Below are 17,687 nucleotides of genomic sequence, written 5' to 3'. Positions count from 1 at the left end.
TCCCTCATCTGCCGATCACATCCCCACCGCCCCCCCCCCCCCCTCACTTGGATCCACCTATCACTTGCTAGTTCTTGCTCCACCCCTTCCCTCAGATCTTTCTGTACTGGCCATCGCCCCTCTATCTTTCAGTCCAGATGAAGGGACTCGACTCGAAATGTTGACCATCCATTTCCCTCCATAGATGCTGTCTGACCTGCTAAGTTCCTCCAGCGCTTTGTGTTGCTCCAAATTCCAGTCTCTGCAGTCTCTCTTGTGGATACCAAGATAAGATGGTCACCCTGAAATAAAGCTCCTTACCCAGAATATAACAAAAGCATGAAATCTGTTATCACAAGGAATAAGACAAACAGCAGAGATGTATTTAGGGGACAAAAATACAAGAGATGGAAATCGAAGGTTAATTTGACAATTTGGTTTTGAAATGCTGGGAAAAAGGGTTTAATGGAGCATGAACACTGGATGGGCCAAATAATCTGTTTCTGCTTTGTATATTGTATGTACTGTTAATTAGACTTTTCGGTTGACAAAGTTTGAGAAAAATGAAAATATAACCAACAAATAATCTTACATTTTGTCAATCTTACAGCTGTGTAGTGCTTTCAAATCATTTATTTTCTGGCAAATCACAAATGTGAATACAGTCCTGCAAAGACTACAAAATGCCCCAGTCCAATTTTATTTCCTTGGATACTATCTTCCGTTTGAAGATCCAAAAGTTTAGGAAAATGAGCTAGTATCTAACTGGATTAGTAGCTTTCTCAGAATGCAATATTATCTTCTTTGCATTATTTTAAATGTAACTAAATAAATCCTTCAATATATATTTTAAAATGCAGATATAGTCGTTAAAAAGTGTCTTACCTGCTGGTACAGCAGTTGGTAAAGAAACTTTAGAAAAAAAAATAAAATCATGCAATAGCATGAAAAGTGTAAGTTACATACATCTGCCTGGCAAAGACTGACTGCAATTGTGAATGTTTTAATCTAATCTCCAGAACAGACCAGCACTGCAGCTTCTCCTGACCAAATTGCAGTTCCTTGTGAAATGTCCAATACAAAGGACACACTGAAGCCCCCAAAAAGTAGCTAGTTGTAATCATCCATAAATGTTTTTCAACCATGTGTCGTCATCATCATCATGTATATGGTCAGGTCCTACCACTTGGGATGGAGTTATGTACTCTCTAGATGGAGCTTTCCCTCGAGTCTTCAGGCCGAATTTCCGTTTCAATAAATGGAACTGATTCTTGACATAGTTATAAAAGTCATATTCATACCGCATTCGTTGGAACAGCACTTTCAGTGCTTCTGGGGATGGTTTTTGTTTCTTCACAGTGATTGTCCCATTTCCAAGTTTTCTGTACTCTGTGATGGAAGCAGAAGTATTTTCAGCTGTTCTAAGAAATAGACAACTCATATTTATGAAAATTATTCCAACTAATGCAGCACTTTTATACTGGAATTAATATATTAAATTCTGATCAACTGATGGCCAATTAAATGTCATTTCTTGAAATGAAGCAAAATATACTTCGGAGCAGATTTGGAAATTATACCAAAATTATATTTGCATACACTTTGGTGACAAGTTCGCAATGCATAACACAGTATTGCACAACTTTACCAACATGTATATATTAAAAGATTGCAGTAAAGGAATAATGAAATATACCAGAAGAGGAAGTGATGATGTAACAGCCAGAGCAAGGATGGGAAGATAGGGAAAATGGGTGTATAATGCCTTTAATTTACAGAAATTCCAAAACACATCAAGGGCAAAGTAAATTGTAAAGCTAAAGAGGGCGTCATTGGTGGAATGAATAAAAGCTTGGTCAAGAAGGAAATGCTCTTAAAGGAAAATAAGGAAATTGAGAATGGAGAAGAAATTCCATTGTAAGAGGCCTGGATGCCTGAAGGCATGTTCACTAATGGCGAGATAAAGTATAAGCATATGGAGACTTACAAGGAATTCAAGTACTGGGGGCCAATGAGACCATGGACAGGAAAGAAAATAAAAGGGTTTAAGTGAGAGGTGGGAGAAAAACAAGTTTTGGATGAAGTCAGAGAATGGGATGCCCACCAGGACAGTGGAGGCATCGTAGGCTACAGGATGATATTGATGAGATGGTAAGATGGGCAGAGCAATGGCAGATGGAATTTAATCCCGATAAGTATAAGGTGATGCACTTCGGGAGGACTGATAAGGGTAGCACATATACAATGAATGGTTAGGCCCTAGGGAGCACTGAGGAACAGAGGAATCTTGGTGAACAAGGTGGTAGCACAGGTAGATAAGATGGTGAAGAAGGCGGTAGCACAGGTAGATAAGATGGTGAAGAAGGCATATGGGATACTTGCCTTCATTAGTCAGATATAGCAGCATGCAAAAGTTTGTGCACCGCTGGTCAAAATTTCTGTTACTGTGAATAGCTAAGTAAAAGATGACCTGATTTCCAAAAGGCATAAAGTTAAAGTGACTTTATGTTAAAATCATGTTCTTTTCTTGAAATTCTGCATCCTTTTTTCTCCAAACATACCTTTGCTCATTGCAGCCAAAAAGTTCTATTTTAACTTTATCATACTACAGGACTCGTTTCCAAAATGCATCAGACTTGTTTAGATGTTCCTTTGCAAACTTCTGATGCTGAATTTTGTGGTGAGGACGCAGGAAAGCTTGGAGAAAAAAGGGTGCAGAATTTCATGAAAAGAACACCTCTCCAACTGTTAAGCACAGGGGTGGATCGATCATGCTTTGGGCTTGTGTTGCAGCCAGTGGCACGGGAAACATTTCACTGGTAGAGGGAAGAATGAATTCAATTAAATACCAGCAAATTCTGGAAGCAAACATTATACCATCTGTAAAAAAAAAAGCTGAAGATGAAAAGAGGATGGCTTCTACAACAGGATAACGATCCTAAACACACCTCAAAATCCACAATGGACCACCTCAAGAGGCACAAGCTGAAGGTTTTGCCATGGCCCTCACAGTCCCCTGACCTAAACATCATCGAAAATCTGTGGATAGACCTCAAAAGAGCAGTGCATGCAAGACGGCCCAAGAATCTCACAGAACTAGAAGCCTTTTGCAAGGACGAATGGGCAAAAATCCCCCGAACAAGAATTGAAAGACTCTTAGCTGGCTGCAGAAAGCATTTACAAGCTGTGATACTTGCCAAAGGGGGTGTTACTAAGTACTGACCATGCAGGGTGCCCAAACTTTTGCTTTGGGCCCTTTTCCTTTTTTATTATTTTGAAACCGTAAAAGATGGAAATAAAAAAGTAATCTTACTTAAAATATTAAAGAAATGTGTCACTTTAACTTTATGCCTTTTGGAAATCAGGTCATCTTTTACTCGCTTAGCTATTCACAGTAACAGAAATTTTGACCAGGGGTGCCCAAACTTTTGCATGCCACTGTATAGAATAGAAGAGCAGGGAGGTTATAGTGCAACTTTATAAAACATTGGTTAGGCCAACCTGCAATAGTGTGAACAGTTCTGGTTGCCACACTATGAGGACGTGATTATGTGGGAGAGAGTGCAGAGGATATTCACTAGGATGTTCCCTGGGATAGAACATTTCAGCTATGAGGAAACACTGGATAGGCTGGGTTTGTTTTCCTTAGAGTGGAAGAAGCTGAGAGGGAACCTGACAGAGGTATACAAAATTATAAAGGGGCACATAGTAGGAAACTTCTTCCCACATAGCAGAGTTAGCCTAAAACTAGAGGGTTCAGGGAAAGGGGCAAGTGGTTTAGAGGGGATCTGAAGAAGAACTTTTCCCACCCAGAGAGAAGTTGGAATCTGGAATGCACTGCCTGAGTGGGTGGTGGAGGCAGGTACTCTGACATCAAGTATCTAGATGATACCTGAATCACCAAGGGACAGAAGGCTCCAGATGAAGTGCTGATAAATTGGTATGGATGGGTACTTGATGGTTGGCATAGACACAGTGGGCTGAAGGGCTGTTTCTAGGCTGTATGACAATACCTGATAATGGATGGTAAAATAAAGGAAACAAACACAAAGTCATAAACTGTTCAGTTTAAGTTTCCCAGTTCTGATTAAGAGGTTCACTAACCAATTTAAGATCTTGACCATCTTTTCAGCTCATGGACATAAAATTGATATTTGGTAGTTGCACAGGAACTACAGGCAACAGGAAATTGTCAGTCTGCATTACCTACTTCCCCTCCAGACACCATTTGGTGGCACAGCATTCAACTGTGCAATCTCCTTCCTAAACCCACTGTTCTCTCATCAAGATGCTCTTTATTTATGACCAACTTTTGAGCATTTGTCCTTATAATCCTTTTTTAAAAAAAAATCAGTTAATGCTTGCCTGATGTGTGCTGAGAAACATCATTTTAAATTGGTAACTAATGTTGTCATTCAAGAGCTATCTAATAATTTGATGAACAACTGAACAAAGGCCATTTGGCCCATTTATGACAATGCTAACTTTTCAAATGAAGTTGTCAATTGTAGTCCAATTCCTCTGCCTTTTTCATAGATCCTTTTTTTATTCACCTTTTCAAGAGGGTCCAAATTCCCTTTTAAATACAAGTACTTAAATAATCTCTTGCTACTTCCACATTCCAAAAGTCTGCTGCATGAAATAAATCTAATTTCATTGTTTGGATAACCCGGAATCTAACCCACTGTTACCAATTCATCAATTATAAACATCTTTCATTTATCGTAACAAAATCTTTCAAAATTCTGAGAAACCATCAATTTCTACATTAACTATATTGCTTGTTCTGTTTCAGCACTCTAGTGTTTTGCGGACTCCTTTCCAACACTATCCTCTTAATGTCCTATCATTTCCAATTATCTTGTGTTGTGTGTGCTCACTTCCAGTGTTCTGCACACTATTAATGCATTTAGTATGCTTACCTAGAATCTATGTGCTCTAATTCAAAAGGAGTAAGACATGAAAAATAAATGGCATATTCACTGGAAGAATCACTCATTTTTCCACTGGTCTTCCTCAAGTAGATAGCACAACCTTGTATGTGCCTCACTGTTACACCTGGAACTCTGGAGATGGTATTTTTTCCACTGCATGTGGCTGTGTACAGATACAATGTATAAAATGGTGCTAAATGAAGACACTTTGCCTCTGCTGTCAGGTGACTGAGTGAAAGCAGTCCCCTTGAATGTTCAAACAAGCTGATGGTGAAGCACCTTTTGCTGCTGATGCAAGGGAAGCTTATTCCATGCAGTGAGTTAAGCTCATTGTGTGAGGCAATAACTTCGCTGTCCTCAGTGAACAACAATACTTCAATCCGCATACAGAACTTACCAGTGCAGTGTATGTGTGTGTTATAGCACAGATCACTGCAATGGCAGCGAGTTGGAATTTTGTAGAGTTCGAAACTGCTGGGCAAAACCTCATCATTAGCAGTGGAGTAACTGCACTGATCACAAATTCTTGGTCATATCTCAATTTGGTTGTACTGCTAAATCCTTTCCAGAAAAAAAATCACTATTACAATGTTTGATTTGCAAGATACTACAAGCTGTAGTCTAGTAAGAGACAGGACTACACAGGAGCTCTATTGCAAATAACAATTTGCTAGCCAAAAAACACATCACAATTGTACCAATGGTATTTGGAAGTTCCCACTATTGCATGGAGACCAACTCTACCACAATCTTTTAATTCAGAATTCACTCCGGGTCTCAAATAATGTGGCCTGACCCTTCAGCGCAAAGCTGAAGTTTTGCATTGTAAAGTGCTGTGCAGCGCAGCGAAGAGCTCGTGTGGTCAATATCCCTCAAATAAAGCCATCATACTGGTTAATTGGTTTTTAACCTAATTTTTCCAAACTGGCAGATGTACTTACACACATAACATCAGCTGCATTAATATTCAATTGAATAGTTGTGCAATTCTTTAGGATTTCCTGAGGAAAATGTATTAATGCAAATCTTTTTTTTTGCTTAAAGGTACATGAAAGATGCCAATTAGCTCATCTATCTCATCCTTACAGAAAGTTCCGAGGCCTTTGCAGGTCAACATCTAAATAGAGCTTGAATGATTCCTGAACTTCACCCATACGGAGACCTTTATAGGAAATGTGTGAAGTGTTTCTCAGCAGTCGTCCTGAAATTGCTTTTTATCAGTTTGCACCTGTGCCCTTCTGCCTTGTATTTGTAGTTTAACTTTTGTAACAGCGCTCAGGATTAATCTTTTCCATGTCAGTTAGTGTCTTCTATACCTCGATAATTTGCCTACTTTCAAAGGCTGAAGGGTCCAAGTTTTTCCAACCTTTGCTTATAAATCAGTCCTTTGACACCAGGGATCAGCCTCGTGGCCCTTCTCTGCATCGCTTCCATGGCTCGGAGGTTTCCCTTGTGCCTTGATAAACCGGAAATAAGATAATCACAAAAAGAATTAAAGGGCTGGTTAGCGTGTGGAATCCTCTGCCCTAAGCTTCAGTTAAAGCAGAGTCCATAAATTCCTTAAAGGGAACTAGATAGTTGATTCCTCAGAAAAGAGGACTGGAGTGGCACAGGAAGTGAACAGGAGAATACGGTAGGTCCAGATGGAATAAGGATACAACAAACTGTGCAAACTTTGATGGATTTAATGCCTACTGATACCAGCAATGCTGGATCAGCTGAGGCATAAACATTAATACATTTAAGGGAAACACATGATAAAGAGAGAGTGAGATAAACCAGTAGTGCAATTATTTTGCAGGGAGGATCAGCCTGGCAACATCACAAACTTCTAAAGGCCAGTCAGACAGCTCAAGTCCCCACCAGTGTCATTCTATGTTCCAACAATGGACTCCTCATGGAGCCCAGCAGCGAAGTGTCAACCAAGAAATCTGAGCATCATACCAGTGCCAGTTTACACCAGGGACAGATTCAGAGACTCCATTCATTTCAATGGGGAGCACCAACTCCGAAGGAGATGGGCATCAGATAATTTATATCGTTTTCTTAAACTAATTTAGTTAATTTAAATGTACAAATTGTTTACTTAAATGCATTTTCATATTTTTTTAAATGTTTTCGTTATTTAAAAAAAAACTTGAGAATTTTAATATTATTTCAATGTTTGGTAAGGTCAGGCAATTTTTTTTTGCCACAGTTTGTGATTGCCAGGGACATTTACAAACATTCTAGATCATGTCCTGGTTGACTGTCAAAGTATTTTGAAGAACAGGCCTTGCATTTATGGATATAACGCTCTGCACAGAACTCAATCAGCAGTCAGTTTTGGTTACCACTGCAGGTAGGGGTGGTTAAGGGGTGGCAGCTTGCTGTCCATTGAGGCAGGCTGGACCAAATCAAACCATCCATGGCTGTGTGTTGTGCACCACTAGGATCAAAGGTATTGATGAGTGGGTTACATGAACCTGGGGGGTATGGGTGGGCAGGGCCTTTGTCCAGCATCAACATCAAGTCCAAATGGGCCAAGTACTTGAACATTCCATGTAACCACGTTATCCTCAGCTGTTAATTCTTGAAGGTTTGAAGCAATACTGTTTTGAATCAAACATTAAATAAAGTGCGAAGGAAAATGTAGTGCTCACTTTATTCACAAAACATTTAAGTTGTGCATCTGTTGGCCAGCTGTTGCCATGCAAGTTATAAAAGCTGGAGAGAAAAAGCTTGGATGGTACGACTATCAGAAACTCTTGATCTTTTAGAGAGAAAGTGCACAATTGGTGCAAGCTTGGAAAGGTTCTAACATAAAATAACACAGGAGCAGGGTTGTACATGTTCCTAAAACAGTCAAGGAACAACCACAGAGTATATAGTGATATTATCACCAAGCCATTTATCCAAATATTCCAAATTTCACTAAGAGTAGTTTGAATATTTGACTTTAGTTCAAACAAAACCTGAAAAAAAAAGCTGACTTCAGAAACAATGACCATGAAGCTGGTTTGTTGTGGAAACAAACGTGGAACTCCAGTGACCATGAAAGGAAATGTGCCATTCTTCACTACTCTGACCTGCATGTAATTCCAACTTCACATCAACAATGATTTTTATATAAAAACAGAAAATGTTGGAAACACTCAGCTTAGACAGCATCTGTGGATAGATGAACACAAACAGTGGATGTGCATAACTTTTCATCAGAACTGTTTCAACAACCTGAAACATTAATTCTGCTCCTCTCTCCACAGCTGCTGCCTAATCTCCTGAGTACTCAAAATATTTGCTGTTTTTATTTCTGATTATCATCTATAATATTTTGCTTTTGAAGCCAACTCATAAGTGCACACCATAATAGCACAGTTGAGGCCAATGTAATGACTTGCTAACTAAGTGTTGGGAAGACCAAAAATCATCATCTATAGTCCATTTCACAACTTCTGTTCCTCAGCCACCGGCTCCAGTTTTCTTATCAGCAAGTTGAAACTAAACCAGACAGGTCACAACCTGATGTTATTTTTGAACCCGAGAGCTTTGAATGACAAATTGGTGCCACTACTAAAGTCATCCATTTTCATTTTGGTAACATCATCCAATTCCACTCTGCCTCAGCTCATTTCCTGCTGAAATACATACCTTTGTTACATCTAGACTTGACCATGAGCTCTCGGCTTCTATTCTCCATACACCTGAAGGCACCAGCACCATTGCTGTCCAAATGCTCACTTGCACCAAATCCCATCAACCTGTTCTCATTGATCCACTGTGGCTGTCAGTTAAGTAATACCTCAGTTTTACGATTCTCATCCCTATTTACAAATCCCTCCATGGTTTTTACACTCTATACCTCTGATCTCCACCAGCCTTCAATTTTTGAGATACATATGTTCTTCAAATTCTTGCCTCAATTATTGCTAGATTACTGCTTCAACCTTGGTAGATCTGCCATGGCCCTCCCAAAACCACCACCTCTTTCAAGACAGTCCTCAAATCCTCTCTCATTGGCCAAGAATTTGGTCGTCATCTCCAATTTCTCATGTGGCCTGGATTAATTTTTGTCTGATAATATTCCTGTGAAGTACCTTTGTGCAATATAAATTTAAGTTGTTGCTGAAAGCCAAGCTACCTATGAGCTTGCATCTTCTACGAGGGTGAGAAGATGAGGGCTGTAAATTGGGGGTTACAAGGTGGAAGACAGAAATGGATTTGTGAGGAACGAAGGTGGAGTGCAAGGGAACGGGAGTTCCAGTAGTGTTGCTGGGTGGAAGGCCAGGGCAGAAAAGTTAGACAAAGTTTATGAGGGAGTGAGTGATTGATGCATGTTCTGAAGTTGTGTTAGGTTATAGAGAAGATCAAGACCATGAATTCAAGGAGGCTCTGAGGACTGACAGAGGTAAGAGGGTGTTTTTTTAAAAAAACTTATTCATTTCTTTGGGCATTGCAGGCAAGGCCATAACTTATTGCACATCCATAACTGCTCCTGAGAAGTTGATGGCAAGCCACTTTCCTGAACCACAACAATCCTTCTGGCATAGCCAGAGACCGAGTGCTGTTAGCAGGAAGAGTTCCAGGAGTTAGCCCAGTGGCAATGAAGGACCAGAGATTTATTTCCAAATCAGAACTGTGTATGACCTGGAGTTGAACCTCAGGTGGTGGTGTTCCACACCCATGCTTTCTTGTCCCACTTAGTGGTACAGATTATGGATTGGGAGATCCTGTCAGAGTAGACTTGTGAATAACTGTGGTGTATTTTGCAGATGACAGGGTTGTGTGCAGGTGGTGGAGGAATTGCATGTTTAGGATAGATGACTGGATGCCAATCAAGCAGGCTGCTTGGTTCTGGATGGCATCAAGCTTCTTGAGCAGTTGGAACTGCACTCTTCCAGGTGAGTGGAGAGTATTCCATCATGCTGCAGACTTTGACCGAGTAGATGATGGAAAGGTTTTAGGGAATCAGGAGACGAGTCACTCTGAAGGACACTCAGTCAGAGATTGACCTTTTGTAGCCATAGTATTCATAGTATGTGGCCGGTTCAGTTGAGTTTCTGATCAGTGGCAACTCCCCAGATGTGATGGTAATGCTATTGAATATCAAGGGTAGATGGTTAGACTCCTGGAGGTGGTCATTGCCTGGCACTCTTTTGGTAAAAATGTTACTTGCTACTTATCAGCCCATGTCTAAATGTTCTCTAGGTCTTACAGCATCCTTCATTTGTCAAACAGCTGTGAACTGAACTAAATATTGTGCAATCATGAGTAAATACCCAACATCTGAATTTGTGATGAGGATTTAGTCAGGAGAATTCAAATGAAGGATGAATTGAAGTCACCAGTATTAGAGTTGCTTGATGTGGAAGCAAGTATGAGAATTTGGAACAATTATAAAGAACAGAGAAATGAAGGTGAAGATTTTTGAGGAAGAAAGGCTCTAGGAATACAGATTGGTGCTACCCCATTGCCACTGTGTGTGGGACAATGTATGTGATGGAGACATGTGGACAAATATAGGGTCTTCTGACAAAGGGAGAAGACAAGCTACCTTGATCTGGATTCCACAATCAATGGTCTTGCTCACAGGACCAAAATCACTGTCTTCAACGTAAATAATGGCATGAAGGTGAAGTTGTCGAAGGTGGACTGGGAAAATAAGGTCAGCAGATATTCAAAGAGCTGGTCCATAACGTTCAGCAGGAACTTATCCCAATTAGAAACAGGGATTCCATGAGAAAGATGCATAATCTGTGGTTACCAAAGGAGGTCAAAGATAATGTTAAGTTGAAAAGTAAGACATACAAAGTGGCAAGGGCTAATGAGATGCCAGAGGACTGGGAAGTTTTTAGGTTCAAGCAGCAAAAGACTAAAAAGCACACATGAGAGAAAATTGATTTTGAGAGGAAGCTTACATGCAATATCAAAACAAACTGTCAAAAGTTTCTGAGAATATATAAATAGGAAGGTAGTGGCTAAAGTAGGTGTGGGCCATCTGGAAAACAAGGCTGGTGAATTAATAAAAGGAAACAAAGAATTAGCAGATATGTCAAATCAATTTTTTGCATCAGTCTTCAGTGCGGAGGACATTGCAAAGATGCCCAAGATAACAGATAGGGTAATTTCAAATAATGGAGAAACTTGTAAAAAAAAATCATGAGGGATAAAGTATTAGAGATACTCACGGGGCTACAGTTAGACAATCACCAGGACTCAATGGCCTGAATTCGAGGGTGTTAAAGGAAGTGGCTGCAGAGATAGTGGACCCATTGGTTGAAACTTTTCAAAATTCACTAAATTCCAGGAGGGTATTGGAGATTGTAAAACAGCCAACGTGACTCTCTTGTTCGTAAAAGGAGGAAGACAGAAGGTGGGAACTACAGGCATTAAACAATAGTTTAATGTCTATTCTTGGCAAAATGCTGGACTCAATATCAAAGAGGAAAAACTAATCATTTAGGAAAGCTGAATATAATCAAACCTAGTCAACATAGTTTTATGGAAAGTAAAACATGTTTGACAAATTTGCTCGAATTCTTTGAGGATGTGACAAGGAGAGTTGATAGAGAGGAACCTAAAGTGTATTTAGATTTCCAAAAGGCATTTGATAAGGTGTCACAAAAGAAGTTGATGCATAAATTAAGAGCCTGAAGAATTAAGAAATGTATTAGTGTAGATTAAAAATTGGCTGTCACATAGAAAACAAAGAGGTGGAATAAATTGGGCTGGAGGGATATAACGAGGGAAGTACCCCAGGGTTCAGTTTTTCACCCTCAATTGTTTGCTATTTACATTAATGACCTGGAGGAAGGAACAATATGTATGGCTTCCAAGTTTGCCAGTGATATGAAAATAGGTGAAAGGTCATTTTGTGACAAAGACACTGTGATCCTGCAACAGGATATAAAGTGATTGGGTGAAAACCAGCAAATGGAGTTTAATGTGGAGGGCGAGGTCCTGCATGTTGGTGAGAGGAATCAAAAGAGAGATTATCTAAATGAAGAAAGAGTGCAAATGAGTGAAGTTCAGATGGATGTAGGTATTCTTGTGGGTGAATCACAACAAGTTAGCATACAGGTCCAGCAAATAGTTGAAGGCAAATGGCATTTTGGCCTTCATTGCAAAGTGGTTGGAGTTTAAGAATAGGGAGGTTTTGTTACAGCTGTGCAGGGTGTTGGTGAGGCTGCACCTGAAACACTGCACACAGTTTTAGTCACCTATCTAAAAAAGGATACAGTACCATTTGCAGGCAGTCTGAAGAAGATTCATCAGTCTAATTCTTGGGATGAAGGGGTGTCCTTTCAAGAGGCTAAACAGTTTGGGTCTGTATTCCTTGAACTTTAAAAGAATGAGAGGCGACCATATTCAAACATATATGATCCTAAGAGGGCTTGACAGGATAGATGTTGGGATGTTTTCACCAGCGGGAGAGTCACGAACAAGGGGACATAGCTACAAAATAAGGGGCCAGTCATTTAAAACTGAGGTATGTAGAAAAGTCTTCTCTCAGAAGGTAGTGAATCTCTGGAACTCTCTGGCACCAAGGATGATGGAGGACAGATCATTAGATATACTTAAGGTGGAGATAAATAAATATTTGAAAGATCGAGGAATGGAGAACTGGCAAAGAAGAGGCATGAGGTTAGCATATATCAGCCATGATTATATTGAATGGGGGACAGGTTTGAGGGGCCTGGTGGCCAACCCCCGCTCCTATGTTCTTGTGTTCTAATATAATTGGTGGCTGGAAATATCACATACATGAACTTGTCAATTATTTTTAATTTTCATTTTTAGGATCTGGGTATTGCTGACAAGGCCAGCAATATTGTTCAAGCATAATTGCCTTTAAGGAAGCTATCTTCTTGAACCATTGCTTTCCTTCTGAAAACGGTACCCCCATAATGCTGCTGGACAAGGAGTTCCAGGATTTGGACCCACAACTGGAAATTTTTGGGATGTCAAGGGAAGCATGGGATTTAGGATGAGCAGAAGGAAGTGGCCATGAAGCAACTGATCAGTCATCATATTACTGAATTGCAGAACAGGACCAAGGGACCAAATGGGCTACTCCTGCTTCTGTATCTTAAGTTCTTAAAAATGTTTCTTTTAAAAACAAATCCTAAAAAGCTTTCAACTCCCCTCTGCTCACTGAGCTTCCCTTGATTTCACTCCAGGCAGACAAAAGCACCCTTCCAACCTTTCAAATTTGAACTAGGGTTTGTTTAATTTTTTTTTTACATAATATGTACTCGAAATAGTTATGCTTTTCAGTTAAACCATTTGTGGCTGGATTAAAAGGCCTTCTGGGAAATGGCACACAGAATAAGACGACGTAGATCCAACTAGGCAGATCCAAGGCAAAATTTCTGCTTTCCCAGTGTCTGATTCAATGTCACTGAGAGATCACCTTTAAATTGCAAGCCAGTAACCTTAAATAACATTAACCTTTTAAAGCTACAACTGATCTCACTCCACCTACAATCTCACAAACTACTATTCCATCATGCTATGGCTGGGGAGAAAGTTATTTCTAATTTTAACTACACTTGAGTCTTGTAGGCTTCGGGTTGGTACTCACTGTCCATGAAAAACAAAGTTTGCTTAAACTTTGTCTGTACTTTTATTACATCCCAATGTACAGTAAAATGTAAGGAATCCCAATGGTTCAGCACCTGGGTCACTTACTACCTTTATTAATGCAGTCCGGCTCTCCATGTACTGGCAAGGTTGGCCATGTATTACTTGAAGTGTACGTTGCACGTGCGGCTGAAGCCAAGGTCAAAACAAGCTGAAACATACAAGCACTTCGGACCCCAGCTCACAATCTGGATCCAAGCTCTGGCCGGAGACCTGACCAACACTCCCTGTAATACAAGCTAAAATTCACCAGGTTCTAATTCCTGTGCTCCCGTTAAACTCACTGCGTTCACTGAAAACTTCATTATATATGCGCAACATGTTAAATGTGTGAAGTAAAAGTGTGTTGGAATAATGTGAGTAACATTCAATAGTATGGAAAAGTCCCCAGAGTGCAGGATTATTGGAGCTTTACTGTAATAAGTTCTTCCAACATAATTTTAAAAAAATCTAGTTCCCCAAGGTCTTGTCACTCTTCAATGAATGCTTTCTAATGCATTTTACATTTTGGCATTGCTCATGTATTTCTATATCTCCACTGTAAATATAACTTCTGAAAGAAAGCCTTTGCTTCCGAGTGGGCACAGCAACTTCATACATACATTAGTTGGTACTGTACCAATGCCATAGTGTCAAACAGAAACCTTACTGTAGCTAACATTAAGTATGACACAAGCTCTCCTAGACTTCAAAAAAAATAGTGGAAAATTAAACATACTATCTGTGGCATGCTCTATAAACTATGGTACAGGGTTATTAGAAGTACTAGTTAAATCTTAGCAAGAGACAATATGAACTTGCCTTCTTCCCAGAAGTATTAGCACATGTTCTCCTCAGGCACAAATACCAAATTGGACTGTTGTCCATTTTGTAACTTTTATATAGCATTCAGGAGAATAACTGCTCCATGCAAGTCGATATACAATGATTCATGAGATATCTGACAAACTGGATGTCTTTGATACATAACTCACTTTAGAAGAGGGTGTCATATGCAAGATGCACTGCCCTATAAGTATGCAAAACAAAAAACGAGATATAAACTCTGGCTCCTTTTACAATTTGAAGTAATAAGGGAAGTGAGGTGTTGGGGTGAAAGCTGATAACAAGATCTTGTGACTCTGGATATAGTGATATTTAATAATGATTGAAGATGGCTCATATTACATGTCCCTCCAAAAACTGGAACCCCAGACCCGGTTGGGGCTATTCCAGTCAATTCTTGTATTATAAAACTTTTGAATTTTCAGACAGTTTAAATTAACTAATTCTGAAAAAGAGGATGTTGTTGTAGAGGAATTCTCATGAACTACCAAATTCAGAGCTTCCTATTAAAATAAGTTCCTTTTCCAAGAACTCTACTTCTCCATCTCCATTTCTGCTCCCCTGTTTAAAAAAAAGATTTAGTTACCTCTCCTAGTATTTGTTTCATCACCTGGTGTCAGCCTTTGTCCAATTTACGGTATGCTCCTATGAGCAGCCATGCAACCTTAAAAAACACTTGAAGGTTATGGTGCCGAGAGTGCTATGTAAATGCAGATTATTATGAACAATTTGGTTTATCCTATGGGCGAGGGAGAATAAAGGTTATCTTCTGCTCAAAATTAATAACACTCTACAATTAGCTTCCATTTGACTTGGCTGGAAACATCACAAACAAACTTGTCATTTATTTTTATTTTTGGGCTCTGGGTATCCATGTTCAGCTTGCTGAATTTTGCGCTCAAACCAACTATTTCACTCTATTATTCCAACACTTCTCACTGTTGAAAACCATTCCCTTTGAGTTTTGATATTTTTAAATATGCTATGCATTCTTCTCAAGAGTAAACAAATCCACAATTTATTCCTAATTTTCTGGGTGATAAGTAAAACATCCAATCAGTAAAAGGCCAGTCTCTGCATTTGCAACATTTGGAGTTTATAGAAATGGTACAGAACTAGTTCTATGTGGTTACAGAAACTTTCAAATAAACATCTGTGTGGGAATGCTTGAGTTTAACAAGATGTGTTAGATAGAAAGAGTAACAAAATTACCTGCGCTGTGATAAATAGCGCTGGCATCCTTGAAGTAATGAGGTAATAGTCGCTCCAGTAAAAGCAGTACATCTTCCAGCTCTTCTAGAATTCCTACAAGCAGGTAATTCTCATTCATGTTCTCTTTGGCTCTCTGCAGAGCCCATTCCCCTGGATCCCTAGAAAGTAAGTCACAGTATTGAATCAAAGCACAAATGGTAAGTAACCCAGGCACTGTATTTGAAAATTGTAATTAATAAACAGAACAAATAATATGCAAACAGGCTATACTGTCCATGTCCCCATCATGATTTTTTTCTTTTTGCAGGCAATGTTTTGTATATTCCTGGAAATCCACAGGTTGGCATATTCTATAATGGAATGGAAATTTAGATTACAAAATTAGTACAGATGGAGGTCATAGATCAGAGTCATACAGCAAGGTAAGAGGCCCTTTTAGCCCACTACGTCTGTGACGACCATCAGGCATCCATTTACATTAATCTTATACTCACGTCATTATGTTCTTCCCACACTGCCATCAGCACCTCCCAGATTCTACCACTCACCTACACACTACAGTGACCAAATAACCTACGAACCCATTCTTCTTTGAGATAACGAAGGAACTGGAGAACCCAGAGCAGTCACAGGGAGAACATGCAAACTCCACACAGACAGCATATTTTGCCCTTCTTGGTTCATCTACTGTAATAATCTACACACTGCCCATTGCATGTCCCACAACAGGATTTAATTGACTCTCCTTTTCCCTACCAAGAACCCATTCCAGGCACTGATCATTGAGCATTGTGAAGTGGTTTCTATCATCAATCCCAAACTTGCCTCTGCTGATTTTATAGCCATGTACTGCTGTCAGGGTCTAACCTGAAATTGTGATCAGGATTAATCTTATTTATTCCAATCTTGTGCACTTCCATTCAAGTCACTGGCTCTTTTCCAACCTTTCCTCATAACTGAATCCCTTTAACACAAGGGATCAGCGCTCCTTCCAGAGCTTGGAGATCTTGCCTGTGTCTCAATGACCAGAAGTAAACAAAATGTACATTGTGCTGCCAGACCAGAGCACAGTACTGCTTCAGCATGGCAGCCACAGACTTGAATTCCATCGATTGGTAAATTAGCTCAACATTGTTTTCATTATTGATCCTCTACAATGACTGCCTGAGATGAGCGCAAAGCCAGTCATCAATCCTAAGCCTACCACTTTCTCTTCATTGCCTCCTTTTCTTTCTTTTAGTGCTTTTTTGTTTTGTTTATCTGTAATGAAGCTAATCTCCTATAGCCCAGCCTACTTATCTGGTTCTATCTCTAACCCATGGGACACCAAAATTATTGGAATATTTGGCCAACTACCAACTACTCTCTTGAATCTGTTCCATCATTGAATGACATCATGGCTGAACTGTGTCCAAACTCAATATCCTGCTTTTGGCCCACATCTACCAATACCTTTTTTTGATAAATATCTATCAGAACTCAGATTTAAAGTTAACAACTGCTGTTTGCAGACGAGTGTTTCAAACTTATTACTCTGTGTGGAAGTATTTTCTATCTTCAAAAAAATTGATTCCCTTTAGATTTCACTATCAGACACACATTCCCCTGCCCTTTCAGCATTTCGAACAGATCACTCCTTCCATGACTCCCTTGTCTACTCTTCCATCCCTGCCTACCACTCCATGTTGTTTGGCACTTTCCCATGCAAATGCAAGAAGCGTAACACTATTCTTTTACCTCTTCCCTTCCCAAAACTGTTCTACCAATCTAGTGGACTGCACTCGGTGTCCACAATGTGGCTTCATCTACACTGGCGAAACCAAACACAGATTGGGTGATCACATTGTGGAGCACCCATGGACAGTCTGCAGGGGGACCCAGTGCTTCCTGTCGCCTGCCACTTAAATCCTCCATCCCATTCCAACCTTTCTGTTTGTGGCCTCCTGCACTGTTACAAGGGCCGGCGCAAGCTCGAGGAACATCACATCTTGTCGGGGTACACCACAGTTTACAGGACTCACTGCTGAATTCTCCGACTTTAGATAACTCTCCCTTTGTATAACTGGCCATTTTAGCCTGCAATCCTTCCCCCTCTCTTTTAAAAAAAAATCAAAT

At 39.8% G+C, this 17,687-nt stretch overlaps 1 protein-coding gene across 4 annotated transcripts in view; it reads right to left on the bottom strand.

The window, feature by feature from the left end:
* Positions 1-451: 451 nt before the first annotated feature.
* Positions 452-17,687, bottom strand: part of usta (uronyl 2-sulfotransferase a) — a 64,511-nt gene continuing 47,275 nt past the window's right edge. Inside the window, exons 7-9 of one of the 4 annotated variants that reach the window (XR_007956075.1) lie at positions 15,573-15,730; positions 6,230-6,369; positions 1,230-1,368 (exon numbers count right to left, since the gene is read on the bottom strand). Coding sequence is in view for 2 of the 4 variants with exons in the window: in XM_052013027.1 (XP_051868987.1) it covers positions 1,100-1,368; positions 15,573-15,730 (427 nt within the window). In the remaining 2 variants the exon portion in view is untranslated. Of the gene's footprint in view, positions 1,369-6,229; positions 6,370-15,572; positions 15,731-17,687 lie in introns of all 4 variants that reach the window. The other 3 variants (XM_052013028.1, XR_007956076.1, XM_052013027.1) reach the window with 3 other exon arrangements.

This window comes from Pristis pectinata, chromosome 3 (genome assembly GCF_009764475.1).
Source record: "Pristis pectinata isolate sPriPec2 chromosome 3, sPriPec2.1.pri, whole genome shotgun sequence".
Classification (NCBI taxonomy): domain Eukaryota; kingdom Metazoa; phylum Chordata; class Chondrichthyes; order Rhinopristiformes; family Pristidae; genus Pristis; species Pristis pectinata.
This window is presented reverse-complemented; position numbering and strand designations above follow the sequence as displayed.